Source organism: Rhinolophus ferrumequinum, chromosome 5 (genome assembly GCF_004115265.2).
Source record: "Rhinolophus ferrumequinum isolate MPI-CBG mRhiFer1 chromosome 5, mRhiFer1_v1.p, whole genome shotgun sequence".
NCBI classification, from domain to species: domain Eukaryota; kingdom Metazoa; phylum Chordata; class Mammalia; order Chiroptera; family Rhinolophidae; genus Rhinolophus; species Rhinolophus ferrumequinum.
In genome coordinates this window covers 15,988,055-16,007,019 of record NC_046288.1, presented here as the reverse complement: position 1 = coordinate 16,007,019, position 18,965 = coordinate 15,988,055, and the positions used below count along the sequence as shown (strand labels likewise).

Below are 18,965 nucleotides of genomic sequence, written 5' to 3'. Positions count from 1 at the left end.
GCCTCTGACATGGCTTCCAGTGATCCTTGCCTCTGGGTATTTATGCCTTTTTATAGGTGTATTTATATCCTTCCCTTGAGTGCAGGCTGGATATAATGACTTATTTCTAACAAACAAAATACAGCAAAAATGATGGGATGTCACTTCCATGACTAGGTTTCGCGAGACAGTAACTTCAACATTGCCGGTATCCTCTATTATCTTCTCAGCACTCGGGCTTTGATGAAGCAAGCTGCCATGTTGAAAAGATTCAAAAGAGGTGAATGAGCTTGGAGATGAATCCTTTCTGTCAAGTCTGTGAGATACCATCTCAAATTTTGTAACAGACTTGAAGCAGAGGACCCAGCTAAGCTATCCCACATTCCTAACACACAAAAACTGTTCAATAATAAACATATTGTTTTAAGCCACTACATTCTGGAGCAGTCTGTTATGAAGCAATAGCTAATCATTATATATAGTAACTCCCTATCATTTCTCTATTCAAATATGGAAAAAAAAAGCACGGCAGAATTATGTGAACTATGCTTCCTATTTCTCACTGGTAAGTTCCAAATTTCAACAGCATTATGTTATGAATAAACAAGCTCAATCACTTTTCTTAAGTCTCTAATGATTTCTACTTCAAAGTCATTAAGCTCATATGTAAGTTTTGCACAAAAAAATTGAGTACAATACAAAAAGTCAAGATTTATAAAAATCAGTAAATATCACCTTCAACCACATGCTTTTCAATCAGTATTTTAAAATTATATACTATACACACATATCACCTACCATCTACTCTTAAAAAGAAACACAGAATATGTAATAATATAAAACTTTTTAAATAATTAAAGTAAAAATTAATTATAAAGTACAAAAAAAAATGGAGGTAATTTTAAAAGGAAAAAAAATGGTCAAAGGCACTATGGTCGCAAAACTTAAAGCAACAAAAAGTTACCAGCATAGTAAAGTCCATACCTAACAGGTAAAAAAGATGATTTTATGCTAACCATAAATGGAATAAACTATTTTATCCTTATTAGGATCCCTTAATCCTCTAGTTTATAAAATAATTTACAGGCTACAGAAAATAAAAATTATATTAGACAAATAACATCTCTTATAGAAATGTTAGTATTTTTACAAAAAAACTTATAAAAGAATTGATCTTTATAAGCTCACATATAATCACAAAATGGTTGGAAGAATCACACAAAGGAAAATATTAAATTTTAATTAAATTCTATAAAAGCAGCATCTATGGTATATTAAAAATATGACTATTATAAAGGGGGCATCCATGGGGGAAAAAAGACACTAAAATTCAACATCCTAAAGAAGCTTTCAATTTCTATTAAAGTTACATTTAAATTAATTTTTAATTGTACCAGAATATACTACTTATTACGGATAATTAGCATTATTCTCTATTTTCAGTTTATTAAAAATACTCATAGACTGTTAAGTTTTTTAAATATAGAAAAACAAAACATAAGAGAAAATGAGTACATTTCTCAAAAACTTCAAGGAATTCTTTTGCAGATGTACTTCCATGTAGTACATTTTTGAAATGCTCACATTTTTGGCAAACAGCATCAGTTAATATGCAGATTTGTTGTGTGAAAACAAAAAAATCTTCATGGAACTATAAAATAAGCTTAATAAATGTTATATTCACGGAATAGCTTCTCAGTTAAATGGACAAAATTGTTCTCCCTCAAGGGTGCTAATAATATTCATCTAATATAAGCCAAACTTCTGCCAAAGGAACAGTTCTCAAAGTGTTACCTAGAGATTCCTGGGGGTCTCTACGACCATTCTAGGAATCCACAAGGTCAAAACTACTTTCATAAAAATACTGTTATTTGCCATTTTCACCCTCATTATCTTACAAATGTACAAGAAGTTTTCCAGAGGCTACATGACATGTGAAATTACAAGATTTAACAAGGAAACAAAAAGGAGAATCCAGCTTTTTTCTATTAAGCCACACAAGTAAAAAGATTTGCAACAGTGTAAAACAATGCCACTCTTTGCACTAAATGTTTTTTTGATGTTCTGGAAAAATAAAGTTATTTTTTAAGAAATGTTGTCTTACTGCTAATATATAATGGGTTTATTACTATGAGTATTTTTAAAATAAATATTTTAAATATAATATTTTGTTTTAGTATCTAATACAAAAAAATAAATGTAACACAAATAAAAGCTTGCTGGGATCTGCTTTTTTAAGAGTGTAAAGGAGTCTGTGACTAAAAAAATTTAAGAGCCAGTGTGTTGAAACCAGATTGCTAACAGAAAAATAATCTAAAGACATGGCAGGCCTTGCAAGAACTGCAGAAAGACTCCAGACATGAGCTGCTTTTCTCCCTAACCCCATGTATCATTGCTAACCCAAAATCAAGATATTTAAGAAACAAACAAGATTTTTAAGTTCATATAATTTGTAGTACTATGTGACTAATAAGACAGCGATGTACCTGACTGACAGTCTTTTAGGAAGGAATCTAATTCCTTCTAAAATGCTGAATCTTACTCATTTTGAAATGTAGATAAACAGCTAAACCCTATATCCAACTTTTGAAAAAAGGATGGCTTGTCTGTGGTCCAGACTAGTTCAGCTACATTGCCATAAAGCAAAGAAAGGGCTTTCTTCAAAGCCGAATTCTACTCCTGAACTAGATTTCAATTTTTCCCAAGACATACAGAACCACAGTCACATGAGCCTTAACACGGATTAATGTAACAAGAAATGAGTTAAACTGAGTATGCCTTGTCTGTGTTAATAAACTCCATTATAAAAAAAAGAAGACAAAATATGATGACACTAAAGTAAATTAACATTTAAAAGCCTAAATTAAAATTCTACCATAAAATGTAATATAGGTTGATACTTTAAAAATTTATAATCATCAATTATTTTATTTAAAAACAAGTAAGTCAGACACAGAAGGATAAATGGAATGATTCCATTTATATGAGGTACCTAGAATAGACAAATTCATAGAGAAAGAAAGAACAGAGGCTACATAGGACTGGGGTAAGTGGCAATGGGTTATTGTTTAATGAGCACATAGTTTTTGTTATAGATGATGAAAAAGTTTTAGTACAGATTGCAGCGATGGTTGCACAACATTCTGAATGTATTTAATGCCACTGAATTGTACATTTACAAATGGTTAAAATGATAAATACTTTGTTACGTATATTTTACCACAATAAAAAAACCCCACAAAATCAACTACTCTATAAAACAATCCTTCCAATTTTACATTTTTTCTTCTAGTAAATTAAACTGGTTTATTCAGTAAACATAGACTTAAAACAAATCAGGCAAATAGCAAAACTTCAGTTAGCTGGATTTTCAAAAACAAAATCTGGTTCCTGCTCTTTACAACCTCCCGAACTTCCCTACCCACAAATATATATGCATGAACTTCAACATCAAAGAAATACTTTAAAAAGAAAAAGGAAAAAAAAGCTTTTAAAACACATTATTGGGATGAATACACATAATCTAACAATATAGCTTTCTTGACACAGGTAATGATTCAGTTCAACATAGTTAATGAAAATGGCTTTCGAGCAAATCTGACTGCAACAGAATTCTGATTCTGCTACTTTTCTAGCTATTATCTAAATTTCTTAAGCCCCAGTTTCCTCATCTGTAAAAGTAGAGTAATACCTACTTCAGATGTTGTCAACATTAAAATTGAGACAATATAAGAAGTGCCAGTGCCTTCAATAGTAAGCATTCAATAAATATCAGCTATTGTTTCTATTATTACTCAGTGAAAGCATGAAACCACACTTAATATATTTCTGGAAAAAATTAATATAATAGAAACTACTCCTCTAACTTTTCATACAAATCTATTGTGACCAGAAATCCTTTGTCCTGTTATTAACAAGGTTTCGTGTATGTTTGCAGAATGTATGTGAGGGGGAGAGGAATCAATATACCTCTCCTATTCTGTTAACTATGTTACAGTCTCTTGAATAAGCGTTGTCTCTATCATCTCATCATTGCTAAGGGGTAACTATCAATTTACACAATGAGCCAAATATAGAGTTGACTATAAATTTAATCCTCCAAAACAGAGCATTTCTGAAGGAATAATAATTATGCTGGGACAAAAGGTGTAACGTAGGACTTTCTAGGCAAATCTGGACACATGGTAACCCTATTTATGAAAAAACTGGTAGCATCCCAAAATATGGGCATAATATATCACGACTTCTTTGTCTAACCATACACAGGATGATAGTTTTAAAAACTTAGCATTTAAAGCTAATATTAATAAAGGCAACATTAAATATGTTTAAATTCTCAAATTATTTTCCTTTTAGTATTTCTCAACAAAGTAAAAAGACAACCCAAGGTTTCTCTAAGAAAAAAGGAGTTTACTTATGAGCCACAGCTTTCTTTCATTAGCTGCTTATGATTCATAAGGTGATCTAAATTACGGCAAACTCAATAGAACATACTGTAATCATGTGGTTCTGTGGTAAATGGCAACTGAAAATGTGGCTTTAATTAAGGCCTACATTCAGCTCACATGTATCTGTTCAGCCATAGTGTTGTTTAAAGCCAGTGTCCATTCTGATTGGTAAGTAAGTGCCTGTTTGACTGTACCAACCGTCAGCCTGAAAAACCCCATGTTACAGATACATAAATATGGTTTTAATTCAATTAGCTAACATATTTAGGGAATGTCAAGTATACTTAAGATATCTGCGATTAGCACGGTGGGGAAACACAGATGAAAATACAGTCTTACGCTCTCTCCAACAACTCACAGTCTAGTAAAGATGAGTAATTCAGTTAGCCTCAACTTACAAATATTTGGTTTTAATATAAAGTAATAAATATCTTCCCTCACCTCACTCTGGCAAATAAACCAGTTAGGAATTGCTTAAACCAGCATTAGAACTCATCTGAATTTGTATTCCTTAAATACTGACACGACAACATGGAAACATAATTGAAGTAAGTATCAAGGAAATCTGGATAGGTATTTAAAATAGGTACAGCATGTAGTTGAAAATTAACATGAAATGAACAGCTTATGCAACAGAAAAATACTGTTAATAGTATGATACCACAGATAATCTAAACGTTATTAGAAGATTTGTTATCTTTATAAACAGGTTACACGGCAAAGAAATGGGAGTAATTCTACCATTTTGAAAAAAAGCCTACTACCAGATAATGCCATTGCCTCGCAGCAGTATCTTCTAGAGCTATTAAATATTCTTATACCAGTGAGGCATATTTTCATCATTAATTCATAACATCTCTCTCTCACTTAAATAAACAGCTAGTGTTGAACTATGTTAGCCATCTGCTATATACTGTATAAGCCAGTAAGAAAATTTTTTTAAGTCACTTTTAGTACCTAGTAAAGTTTAAATAAAAGATTACAAAGCAATCTAGCATAAGGACTATTATCACATATATTGATCATCTTTTGGTCTCATTAAATCAAATATGTTCAAAATTAACTATTTCTACATTTTATCGTTTACATAAAGAGGACAAAGAACTCATTTACCAAACACTAATCCTCATTACCTTCCCTTTTTATTTAGTTAATTCTCACCATATTAAACACCTAAGAATCGTGGGTCCAATCACAACTTCTGAATGGTTTCAGAACAAAAATTACTAGAACAAGAAATTCATTGAACTTTAGATAGAAGTAAAGTTGTCTGGATTAAGCCCCTCTAACCTATTAGGTCTTTCCTTCCTCTATTTTTGACACAACAGATTCTCTAAAGCCTGAGTCACTTTTCATAATAATTTTCTTATACTTTTTGAAGGTAGAGGTGACAACAGAAGGGAATTAAAGGTGTTGTCATTGTAGGGCCGAAGATGACTAAGGGAAGTACTATTCAGATACTTTATTTGCCTCGGTACTCTGATCATAAGTGGCATCTTAAAACAAAGACAGCTCTCTTGTAAATGCAAAGTGAGTGAGTGGACATGACATGGCTCTTTAGTATAAACTAATTTTCTACTAAAGCAAATCTTAACCTATATTACACATGTAATTCTAATTAGGACCAACAGCTAATTTTTATTATTTACTATGGGCATTCTTCCTAGAAAAAAGTAATTATCTCAATTGATCTTGTTAGTTTCATTAAAAACTGGTTAAGGGGGATAAATATTGAAAGTTTATTGGGAATAAAATAACCAAGGCCACTGTATAAAAAGTAAAAAGTATAAAATTTAGGGATTAGCTGTATATTTTTTCAATTGCCACTAGTTTTTAATAAATAATCAAAAGTGGCTAAAAATCTGATTAAAACTTACATTAATTTTCTGTCTCGTTTAAATGAAGTTAAATACCAGGTACTTGGCACCCAGAAGCAGTGTCTTAAAAGGAAACCAGTATATAAAGATGACCAGACTGAGATTTTCATTTCAATCTCTTCACAGGATATAATTTTTTTTTTTAACCTACTCCAATGATAAAAATATCTTTGATTTTTTTCTTCAAAACAAGTTAATGTAGTTTACAATTCAATATGGATTTATAAATATACAATTAGCAACTTTAGTTTGGGGATCACCATCATATTTTTGGAACATGGTTTTAGTGTCCTGTACATTCTTCTCTATGTTAGCACTGTCTCTGTGCTTTGCTAAAACAGCAAGACATGTATGTATCTGTTTCAGTGTGAATCTACTGAAGACTTAACATAATCAATTTCATATCTATTACTTTCCATGCAATGCAATCAATGAAGATATTTTCAAACACATATTTTAATTGTTAAATTCAAAATAAAAGAAACACTCACAGGTTATTTGTTTCCTCCAAACCTACCTGGTGGTGGAATCAGAGGTGGAGCGGTACTGACAGTGGGAGGAGGTGGAAGAAATGGAGGCGGCGGCAGATGGGTGGGAGGAGCTCCCGGGGGGAAGAACGGAGGTGGTTTGCTAAAATTGTTGTCCACTTCAGTAGCAGATCTTTCAGAAAGGACCTAAAATTACAGCATAATTTATTGAAAAGATGAATAAATGTTCTTATCTGTATTAAACTCAGTAAATTAATTACAATTAATCTAAGAAACAAGATAAAGTTTTATTCACATACACATATTTTGGGGAGGTGGGACTAATTTTTCTATGTGTGTGTTATGTGTATATATACACAGATGTGAGTATATACTCACATATTCAAAGTGTAGGAAAAATTGAATCATTATAAAAAATGGTTAATAAATAATTATGTGATAAAAATATTTTAAACGAGACAAGTACTTTATAAATATAATGTGACATGTATTATTTTTGTCACCCAAGCGAAGTTTAACTGTTCAAATTAAGGCAATGATCAGTCACAGATACTAGCATTAAGAAATTAACATGGCAACAGAACCAGATATTTACTGTACAAGGGCCTGTCAACACCAGGTCGCAAAGGAAGAGAAGGTAAAGCATGCATCAACAGGGTGCAAGTAACAGGCAGCCAGATATATAAACAACTTTTCCATGTGACCCTTGTAGCTTTAAGAACAAGGGTTTATACTTGAAAAGTAAAAGTACACAAAATACTGATCTGTGTGAACAGGTAAGGGACAGGCATCAAATTTACAGTAGAGTGGAATCTAGAAATTTGGATTTTTGACAAGCTCCCTAATGGATCCTAATGTGCAAACAACATTTGGGAAACAGCAAAAACAGGCAACATAATACTGTATATTTAATTTATACTTCTCAAATCCTTGATAGGCTAACATGTATCATTTCAACATATAATCCTTCCTTTTGTTAACATTTCCTACATTTAAGTACAGTAATTTCTGTAAGGCATATGCTGATCAGCTATTTTTTAAAGTAGGGAACAGATTTTAAGAAATCATAGCATTTCAATGGTAGGGCAAAAGAAGTCTATCTTCATTTTAGAAACGATTTACCTTTAAAGATGCTAAAAAGAACATTTTACATGACTAATTTATTAAAGGTAATAAAAATCAAAAGACTTTGGAAAAGACTAAGAAAAAGGAAATAAGTAATAAAGTGTGGCCAATCTAATAGCTGAAAGTCTCAGTTGCTAAAGCTCTAACTTGAATTAGCCAAGTTACCAAATAACTCATCTTCCTTCATTCTTTCACTTGAAAACAAAGGCAATCTACTTCCCCCAAAATGTCGCATTAAATTATGCTATACCCATACAATAGAGCTATCATGAAGAGATTTTAAATCATATTTTTAGTATGGGAAAATGTAAATGATAATTTCAAATGAAAAAAACAAAAAAAGATACACAAAAATATAATAGTATCCCAATCTTGCTAAGTGACAAGGAAGAGATGTACCAGAATGTTAAAAGTGGTTAACTTTAGATGGTAGAATTATGGGTGGTTTTATTTTTTTCTTTAAAGTTTTCTCTTATTTTCCTCTTTTTGTCCAATGAGGCTATTTATTATGTTTATAACAAGGAAAAAGAAATCTTACTATGAAAGACCCAAAGGTTATAAATTCTAAATGGAACAGCTTTTGTAATAAAAAGGTGAGTGATTCCACATTTTTTATCTCTTTGCAGCACCTACCACATTACGTAGCATTATGAATACATATTGAATAAAGTAGAACATGCATATAATTTTTCAGTTAAAAAGTATATTTTGAAATACTAAACCTGTATGTTGCTGTTTTCATTTGCCCGTCGCCTTCCTTCTACTCGACTGATGGTTATAGTCTGACCAATAACATCAATTGCCCCAGGTAATCTCCTGTAACACAAAAATTGAATCGATTCAGTTTCACCTAACTAGATGTTTGAAAAAGAATACAAATATTAGGTAAGAAATAAAATCTAAAACCCTTTGTAATGTACTTTAAAATAAAATCAGATTACAATACACATTGAAAAAACTTCACTGAATTGATCTCACTGCTTTGCACTGTTGTAAAAACTGTTTTATTATATTAATAAGCTCAAAGCAACACACCCAACAATGATCATGTTAAATTTTAAGTATTTTTATACGTTTTCTTCTAAATTTACTATTTTTAATACCATCCAACTGAATTTATCTTTGAGGAATTGAATCAGGTAGCAAATGCTAAACAAATGGGAATAAAAATTTGGGGTCACTATAATTATAACACACACCACAGTTCTATTACAGAAAATTTTAGAAACTCCCCAACAAGGCTTGAGAAGAAGTAATACTCATTTTAGTACACACAGGACAATTTCCTTAGTGATTTATTCCAAGCTTTAGAGAGCATAAAAAGGGAACCAGTTTTCCATTTCTGATAACTTGCCTTTAGATAGAAAAATTCAAATAATTAATGCCTGACCCACCTACAATTGTATTTACAATCCATGAAAGTAGATGAGTAGATGGAAAACAGTCTACCACAAAATAATGCTTAAATTTAATAGGAAAATCTAATACGTTAAAGTAAAAAAAATAAAATGTTGAAAGCCATTTAGTGTAGACAAGGACTTTATAAAAGTATATATGCTTAACAAGATATAAAAGTCACCTATAGGAATCAACAGGCAATTAAAAATAGATACGAGTAAGATTAATTTCTCTTCATCTGTATTTCCGTTCTGAACAATTCTACCTTTAAACATTTATAAAAGTAAAACAGTCCGAGTACCACAGATCCTTCCAGTCACCAGTTAGGTTCCTTAAATAACTAAAACCAGCAGCTACCATTTGTTGAATGCCTACGTAGTATACCTAAACCTCACAATAACCCTTAACTTAAAAAATTACTGTATACTTGTGAGAAATGATAAAGATAGGGCCCAGAGTTATGTCACTGACCTCAGTAATAAATGACAAGAATAAGTTTTAAATCTGAGTATGACTCTAAAGCTTACAGAACCCTCCCCTTGAAACATCATGCATGCCTTCCAGCAAAATAATTGGCCTTTGAGAAATTTAAGACTTCTGAAAAAATAAGAATTAGTGAAAGTTTGTCTCAAGTGGAGCCTGGAAAAGTCCCATAAATTTATGCTCACAAAAACAAAGACAGCCCTATAAAAAGTACACAATGGTATTTCAAACGTCTTTACATAGTCAAGTCCCACTTACCATCTTGCCGGCTGAAGACTTCTGTTCTCTATAATTTTAATACAACAACAAAAAAATGTTCAAGTCTTTCTGATTTTATGCCTGGGTCATTGACTTCCTCAGTTCCCTTGTGATCTCAAAGATCAAGAGTGATTTTACTTAACTTGTACCCTTCAATATAGCTGGGAAGCTATCCTAATATTCATACATTAAAAAAATCAAAATACCTCTCAGATAAAACAAATATTGCTCCTATTTTTTCCCCTAAGATTTAAATTACAAAGCTATGACCACTATAAATTTCATGTCAAAGCACATGCGTCAGCTCTCTGATATATGTACACATCTCAGATTTCAACATCCTAACAGATAAAGGTGTGTATTCTGAGGCCAGGATTTCTTTCCCTCATCATTTATTGCTACACAGACTTCATTGTAAAAAAGCTTCATTTCTACTCTACTGATTCCTTTTTCATTCTTTTCTATTCCCATTTGCTGGATTCTCCCCTTACCACCTTTTAAAATGTATTCCCATTAAGAACAAATTCTCACAAATTTGTTTTGATTTCCAATTTGGATTACAAATCTCCAAACTATTAAAAGTAGCAAACATTAAATCTAGATATAATACTCAAATTTTTGTGCCGGGGTAAAGATTTCTATTACCTTTCACCATGGACTTCTAAGGACTTCTGCTATTAAAAATTTGGGGGCAAATGGGAGCACTTATTTCATAAAGTTTATCTTAAATACTGACAGAGAAGTGCAATTACTTTTTCAGTTTCAAATGGATTATTTAATCACTAAAGATTCAAAATAGCAAGTACTATGCTTCCAAATACACAGAAAAGAGAAATCAGCCTTAAAAAATATGTCTCTCTACAGGGAGCCCAGAAAGTTTTAATTCCTTACATTTCCATAAAAATGACACCTCCATAAAATATGGCATTTTTACCATATAAATTATCTTAGTCAGAAATATGAAGGTTACCATTTAGTTTAGAAATATTTTATGACACGTACATAAGTATGTACCGAAGTAACAAAAATCACATAATATTTAACATAGATAAATAAACAATCCAATGTTATTCTGATGCTACTTTATGGCAAACAATATTGAACTGTATTATTCCAAGTTTTTGATGCAGTACTTTTTATTTCAATACATAAAACAGCTTAGTACAGCTTCGCTCTACTAAAGGTTTTCTGTAACTTGGATTTCCACGTAGTACAGGTTTAACTGGGCTTACAAATTTGTTCAATTAGGCAGACAATGAATGCAGCCATCAAGATTCTCTTCTAATTGGACTCAATCATACAGTAAAAAAGCTGAAAGAGAAACTAACCACAGTGATACCTAGTTTCATTAATCTACAGTTTAATACAGGCTGTGAATGTTCACAAGAGCCTCTACCTTTCCTCCTGGCACAGATGAATATGAAAACATCTCTGATATTATAATACAATTAGTATTAAAATTAAAATGTCGTATTTTGATGATTCTGATATTAAAGAAGTGTACGAGGGTTGTTTACAGATACAACAGAAATTTTAAAAATGACAAAATCAAAGCCAAGGGAAGACAGACAAAAGGTTTAGTTATTAATCTTTTGACACAAATTTATCTCTGAGCTTATTTTTTAATAGCCAAAATAAAGGACATGACTAATAACGAAAATGTTTAATAAGCATAAGATTAAAAACAAAGCATTATCTCTGAAGATTGCTTTTTCTGGTAATACTATTAATACTGTTAAATAATTATTCAGTTGAAATGCATTTAACACCACTACACTACCGGACATCATAACTTAGCCGACCTAGCCTAGTGCTCAGAAAACTTACATTGGCCTGGAGCTGAGCAAAATCATCTAGCTGCCCCTGCCCAGCATCCAGAGAGCACCGTGCCACGTACCACTAGCCCAGGAAAAGATCAAACATCAAAATTCAAAGTACAGTTTCTACAGACTGCATATCACATTTGTGCCACCATCAAGTAAAAAACTTGTGAAGTCAAACTATGGTAAGGCGGGGACTGTATGTATTTACTCCTTATAATAACCCTATGAGGTAGCAACTATTATTATTCCCATTTTACAGATGAGAAATAAGAGAAAAAAACTTCTTTGAGTCCATCTTGTGATACAGTACAGTAGTCTTTAAAACTTTTTAAGACCACAAAACAGTCTTTTAAGAAACAGTTTGCACAGCAATCCAGTACGCGCATATTACATAAAAAACCAAAAGTTTGATGAAACAGTACTTACTCATAAACGAAAAAGAATAACATTAAAATGAAACATGATTTTATTAATATTTAAATATAACAGAAAAAAAATAATACAAAACCAAGAAATATTTGGTGGTTGAGACCACCAAATTAATTTCACACCCCACTAATGGACTGCAATCTCATGCTTTGAAAAAACACTGAAATAGGGACAGCTTCCAATATTACTATAACGAAAACAGAAGTGAATTCCACAGAGCTATTTCTCAAAATGTTCAATACTGGGTGAAGCGTAACAACAATGCACAATTCAATAAAAGTAATTTAATCAGGGAAGCAAAACAATGTGGTCTAAGTATACAGCCCTCTTAATCATCAGGCTCCATCTAAGGATTTAACTGTACATTAGAGTAAGAGTCCTTAACTGGAATACCTGGGATACAGAGAGATCAGGTCTCTGTGTATGTGTATATGTATGTATGTATATATATATATATATATATATATATATATATATATATATATATATGCATGTGCATGCATGTATTTTTCAGGCAAGAGTCCAGTTTGCAACAAATTTTCAAAGGCATTACTGCTTCAAACAAAGTTCAGAACCACAATTCTGAAAGAATATATGAAGCACATATCCTTGAGGAAATCTATTAATGCTGTTTTCTCACAGCAGAGCTTCTAATAAGAACTGGGCAGCAGATAGTTCAAGGGTATATTCTCCAGGAAAAAAAAATGTCAGATGTGGCAATTTCATATTCCCAAGTTAAAGACAGAGGCACTTACTCTAACTCAGGTCATACATCTAAACAGATGGCTGTTAACAATTCTGCATGAAAACTTGGTATACCATTTTTTAAAGCTACTTAGTAAAGAGATGAGCCTCGAAAGACATATAGATTTAGTGACATAGGGTGAGAAGACATTTTAGATAAGAGGGAAGAACACGAGCAGAGAAAGAATGAAGAGACAATATATGCAGGATTCCAATTTGGCATACTATCTACCAATCTCGTTGCAACAGAATTAGCATGGTCCACCTCTGATACTGGTTACCAACAAAAAGTCTTTCTAAGAGACAAAGAACATAAATTAAATGAGAATCACCTATAGGAAAGGGCTCTGTGAGGCTCTAAAATGCTATGAAATGTCGGTTCTCATTATAGCTAAATCTATCATTTTACTTCAAAATCCAAGATGCTCAGTTAACATTTGATTTTAATCTTTATACTAAGCCAGAATCCAGTCTCTAAATCAGTGGTTCTCAATTCTGTCTGCACATCAGAATCATCTGGGGAGCTTTCAAGAATCCCAATGCCCAGAGTGCACACCAGCCTACTGAAATTTTTTTAAGTTCCCCAGCTAATTCCAATACATAGCCAAAATTGAGGACTATATGCCCAAGGAAGAAACTTACATTTTGTTTTCCTCTAGGAAGAATTTAAAGTAGTTGATAAAAATTAACATTTAACTCCTTACTACTCAATATAAAGTCATACCTATCAAGGGCTGATAATTAAGGTAAAGATGTCATCCATTACGTAGATATTTTTATATTGATCTTTTGAGTTTTGTGAATTGACACAGTACTGCTTCTATACCTTTTTACTTTCAAAAGCACAAGAATCATTTTCTCTATAGTATATACATAGTTTATAAAGAAAATTTAATGTATTCTATTTTTCAGGTGGAAAGTTATTAATCAAAAAACCTGTCTAGAAAAGTAATATATGTCCAAAATAAAAATCACAAGTAATACATGTCCAAAATAAGAATCACAGAATTTAAAATTGTCTTCAGAACACATAATTTGGTTTCTATCGTATTACATTTTAAAAGACTAACAAATGCTATGATAGGAGCCGAGATCCAAAGGGACCTAACACTTACTGGTTGCCCTGCAAAAAGTGCGATCAGAAGCTTAGAAATTATTTAATCCACAAGTACATTGCAAGTAAGATATAAGCACAATTAGCTTCATTTTCACACATGTGGAAAGAGGCTCTTTTGTGTAGTCAAATGCCAGCACCAGGATTCAGGCAGGGGTAAGACCAACTCCAAAACCCTCCCCTTCTTCAACAAGAAGTACTTTCCATGCTAATTCTCTGGGGCCTGAGTTTTAAAAATGCTTACTTTTTAAGCTATATAAAAACAAACAAAAAAACTTAAGTGCCTAAAGGTGAAATGTGCTAAAATTCTCCTCACTGGAAGACAGAATTGTGTTCATTGGGGCAGTCAAGTGTACTCAGTTTTGTGCACAATTAAGCTTTACCTGCCATATTTATGCTTAATTTTGCAATTGTACCACTATAGGAAAATATATCATTCTACAGGGTTTTGTTTTTTTAAAATAAAGATCTCCATATGTCTACATCACAGAATCTTACAAGCTACACAATACAGCAACACAGAGTGCTCAATCAAATGCCATGAAGGTAGAGTACAAGTGCATCTTTTCAGTACATTATTTCATCAAGATATAATAATAAATAGTTAAGAAACAAATGAGAAGGTCTTAGATTTAATGTTCACTTAACATCTGGTTTTATTAGCTTTCTGTTTGTCTCTTGTAAGAAATGCAAGCAGGTTTAAATATTTTAGTGGTTCTACACTGAAAAACAATTTTTACTATTCCTCTTTCAAGAGTCTGAATTGGTTAAAAAAAGCATTCTGATACTGAAAAACAAGCTTAACAAAACAACCTAGAATCTGCAACTAATTATCTAAGTAAAGCAGAATTTGATATTGGAAACAAAACACAGAAATAAACTAGACATTAGTATAAGACCAGAGGATCATCCATATTGCCAATTTCAATTTTCTCTGTTCATTAAAACTGCTTCATTCTCCTTACTAATTGGCTTTACAAGAGTTACAAATCTCAATTTATAAGACAAACTTGCACCAATGAAAGGTAACTGTACAGTTAGCTCCAAGAGTACTATTAAACAAATAGAAAACAGAAACAAACAGAAAAACACTGTATCATATAAGTTAAAAGGAACAAGTATGAGATAAGAAGTCTGAGTCTCTGAATATAGTAATTTAAGAAAAGGATCGCAACCATTGTTTAATTGCTCTTCACAAAGAGACTTAAGAAAGGCTTCAAAAAACAAAAACAAAAAAGGGCAGCCAGATGGCTCAGTGGGTTAGAGCGTGAGCTCTGAAAAACAGGGTTGCGGGTTCGATTCCCACATGGGCCAGTGAGCTGTGCCCTCCACAACTAGATTTAAGGACAACAACTTGGAGCTGATGGGCCCTGGAGAAACACACTGTTCCCCAATAAATAAAAAAAAAAAAGAAAAGAAAAAGAAAAAACCTCCACATTTCTCAGTTACATTAATTATGTAAGAGCTGGAATCTCATTTTCTATCTTACACTATAAGAAAATTGTGTGTGTGTGTGTGCGCGCGCAGGTATCACTTCAAAAGAGAAAAGTATCTTTTATCCAAAGGTTTCTCTTTTTTAATTTTCAAAGGCATAAAATATATACTGAAAATAGTGTTAAATTTCCTGCTACTTACATTCCCTGAGGCTAATCATAAAAATCAGAGCAAGTTTTCTATGTTTCCAAAGCACTTTTCTTGGGGTGGGGAGGTGGGAGGGGCGGGGCGGCACAAGGATTATATAATGTAAGCACTGAGATATATCACTTTCAGATGAGAACTGATATTTTCTCCATAAACTGGCCATCATATTTTAAGAAACAAACTATTGTATCAAAAGCAACTATTTTAAGGAAAACACTCTAAGTCAAATGATTGATATAAAAGGAATTTCAGATATTAAAATATTAGCAAAAAACAAATATAAAGTTTAAAATAACTTTAAAAATAACTGATATCTAAGTATTTCCTATACCTTTGCTTTTGAAAGTCAACGTGCCTGAACTGCAGGTATTAAAGGCAGAAAACGTGCGATTCTAGCCCTGCTTTACTTTAATTAACCATGAATTTGGGCAAATCCCCCAATTTCTCATATTTCATTTTCTATGTAAACCAAGGAATAACCAGAAAATAAAGAATTTCAGGATTAACAGGACCCTTAGATAACACAGTCTAGCCCTGTCATTTTCACAAATGTGGAAACAAGAGGCTTAGAGATTTTAGGGCACTATCCTAAAACTAAACCTAATATGCAAATCCAGTATTTATACCATGAAACAGCTATGAGTTTAAGTAGTTATTGGGACGGCTGGATGGCTCCACCAGTCAGAGCGCAAGCTCTTAACAACAGGCTTGCTGGTTCGATTCCAACATGGGCCAGTTAGCTGTGCCCTCCACAACTAGATTGAAGAACAATGACTTGGAGCTGATGGGCCCGGGGAAAAACACACTGTTCCTCAATATTCCCCAATAAAAACATTAAAAAAAAAAAAGAACAAAAAACTACAAGGACAGAGAAGGGACTTTCCTTAAAAAAAAAAAAAAAGAAAAAGAAAAAAGAAAGAAAGTACTTATTCTTTAGACAGATGCTGATTCATTACCAAGAGAAGCATGATGAAAACGAAAGCTCTTAATTGTCTGGCCCTTTTGAGATCACTAAATAGGCTGTCCACGTGGCTGGACAGATTAAATGTAAATCCAAGTGTTTCTGCACTATGCGCTATAGTAACCAAGTTAATTATCATATAGAAATTTTGTTATTAAGACTGCTATTAAACTTTCGGTTCCAGAGAAATATGGAATTAAATTTTCTTTGAAATACATCTCTTGAAATCTCTATTGGTTCTTCAAGGAGAATTTCAGTTTTAAAAACTAAGATCAATATTGTATAATACATATGAAAACAAGTCAATGTGTACTTTTATAATAGTAAGATATGCAAATTTTCATTCTATAACCTGTTAAAGCAACATATGCAACTCGCACTATTCTAAGAATATAAAAAACATATTTCTGTGTTCATCAATTACTATACTTACAGTTTGGATACTTTAAAAAGTGAAAATACTCTTGACTTTGAGACGAATATCCACTTTTGAAAATGACTAAGCTTATTCTCTAACAAGAAATCCTATCAAAAAGCATGTTGACTAGAAATTCTTACTACTCATGAGGCATATATAATAAAGACCTCAAAGAAAATCTAAAAAAAGATTTTGATGTTTCTTCCCTCTGCTTTTCTTTTAGGTGTTATGATCAAAGATATCTGATCCTAATTTACGTATTTTAAAGTTTGTGAATGAAAATAAGCAAACAACATCAAGCTGCCCAGGAACAAAGTTTAAAATTCTACAACAACAAAAAACAAAGCACCCTCCAAAAATATACCATCATTTAAGACTTCAAAGGGTAAATTAGGAAGGTATCTTAGTCTATATTTCTAAGTTAGGCAAAGCATAACTGCTCAGACTGGTTACTGCTGGCAATGCACTTTCATAACCTAACATATTCCTTAGAGCAGAAATTATTATTCCCATTTTAAAGGCTCAATATCCAAGGTTGTATGAGAGTTTACAATATCCAAGGTTGTATGCTTTGTAAATCTAAGATTTAAAAAACACTACTAAATTCTATGAAGAGTGGATCAAAAGTAAAAGCCTAGCAACAATAAGAGAAAGAGTACTTCCTAGGATAGCTGGTAGAACCACTTAATGGAATGGCAGGTTTATGCACTGTAGTTGGGATATAAAGATTGGAAAGATTCAGTGGAGTCCAATTTTATGGGTCCTAAATACTGACTTAGAAGGTAAATTTTCTTCAACAAATAGTAAAAAGCATCCAGGGATTTTTGAATAGAGTTTATTATGAGAAAGAAGAATTAAACTTATAACAAGGGGCAGAAAAAACATTTACTGAGCATCCACTAGCATGGTTCCATGCAATTTATATTATAAAAGGCTGGAGAGATGAAAGGCACATTAAGTTGATAAAGGCTGATTTATAAAGTAACTTGAAAAAACCCTCAATTCTATACTGAAAAATCCTAATTTAGGGGATGTAAAAATATTGCACAGTCTAATGAAAATTTATCATCTTACTAATAAGACAAAACAACACTGATGATCTAAACATCAGGCAGTATTCAATGTTTAAAAATAGCCTTACCTTAGATCAGGTGATTCGGCCCTCCCATATCGATCCTGCCACTTCCCAACGCTTGAATTGGCTTTTCTGGAGGCAGTACTTGTCTGAGACTGAGAAGAGGTGCTGTTTCTGGCGAGATAAATTTTCTATGTTTTTTCTTATATAATGTTGCCTCTGACCCCCCTTGTTCTGTTTTTTTTTTCCTTGACATGCTTTTTCTAAAATCCTTTAGCATGTTCCTATAGTATCATTCCCTTCAAGTCACATAAAATACTTGCTGTGGTACTAAGTCCGCTAGGATATTTAAATATAGATGTGTTATCAACATTTTATTAACTTTAAATAGTTTTAGAAATATTTTTCAACATAGACGGTATGATGTCACAATGCAGAACTGAGAAAAGAACCAAATGCTTACTTCAGCTTATAATATATTATCAAGAAAAAATTTCTATGCTTTCATGAATTAATAACATTAACTTCTGCAGTTTCACAAAATCTTATTTGAAATTGGTATTTCTTTCCCTGTAATCTTCAATAATAGGTATAAATATTGTTAGGGTAACTAGTTAACATTAACACTCCCATGTGTGTCATGAAAACCTACACTACATATGTATTTCATAAAAATTCCATTTCAAAATAATTTAACTCTTTCA

General features: G+C 32.1%; 1 protein-coding gene across 26 annotated transcripts in view; it reads right to left on the bottom strand.

Annotated features, from left to right (window-relative positions):
* The window catches only part of FIP1L1 (factor interacting with PAPOLA and CPSF1), a 62,325-nt gene that overhangs the window by 19,029 nt on the left and 24,331 nt on the right, over window positions 1-18,965 (bottom strand). For 14 of the 26 annotated variants that reach the window (XM_033105567.1, XM_033105570.1, XM_033105579.1 and 11 more), the window contains 2 exons: window positions 8,640-8,733; window positions 6,822-6,978 (listed from right to left, as the gene is read on the bottom strand). In XM_033105567.1, the coding sequence (XP_032961458.1) occupies window positions 6,822-6,978; window positions 8,640-8,733 (251 nt within the window). Of the gene's footprint in view, window positions 1-6,821; window positions 6,979-8,639; window positions 8,734-18,327; window positions 18,436-18,965 lie in introns of all 26 variants that reach the window. The other 12 variants (XM_033105559.1, XM_033105560.1, XM_033105565.1 and 9 more) reach the window with 1 other exon arrangement.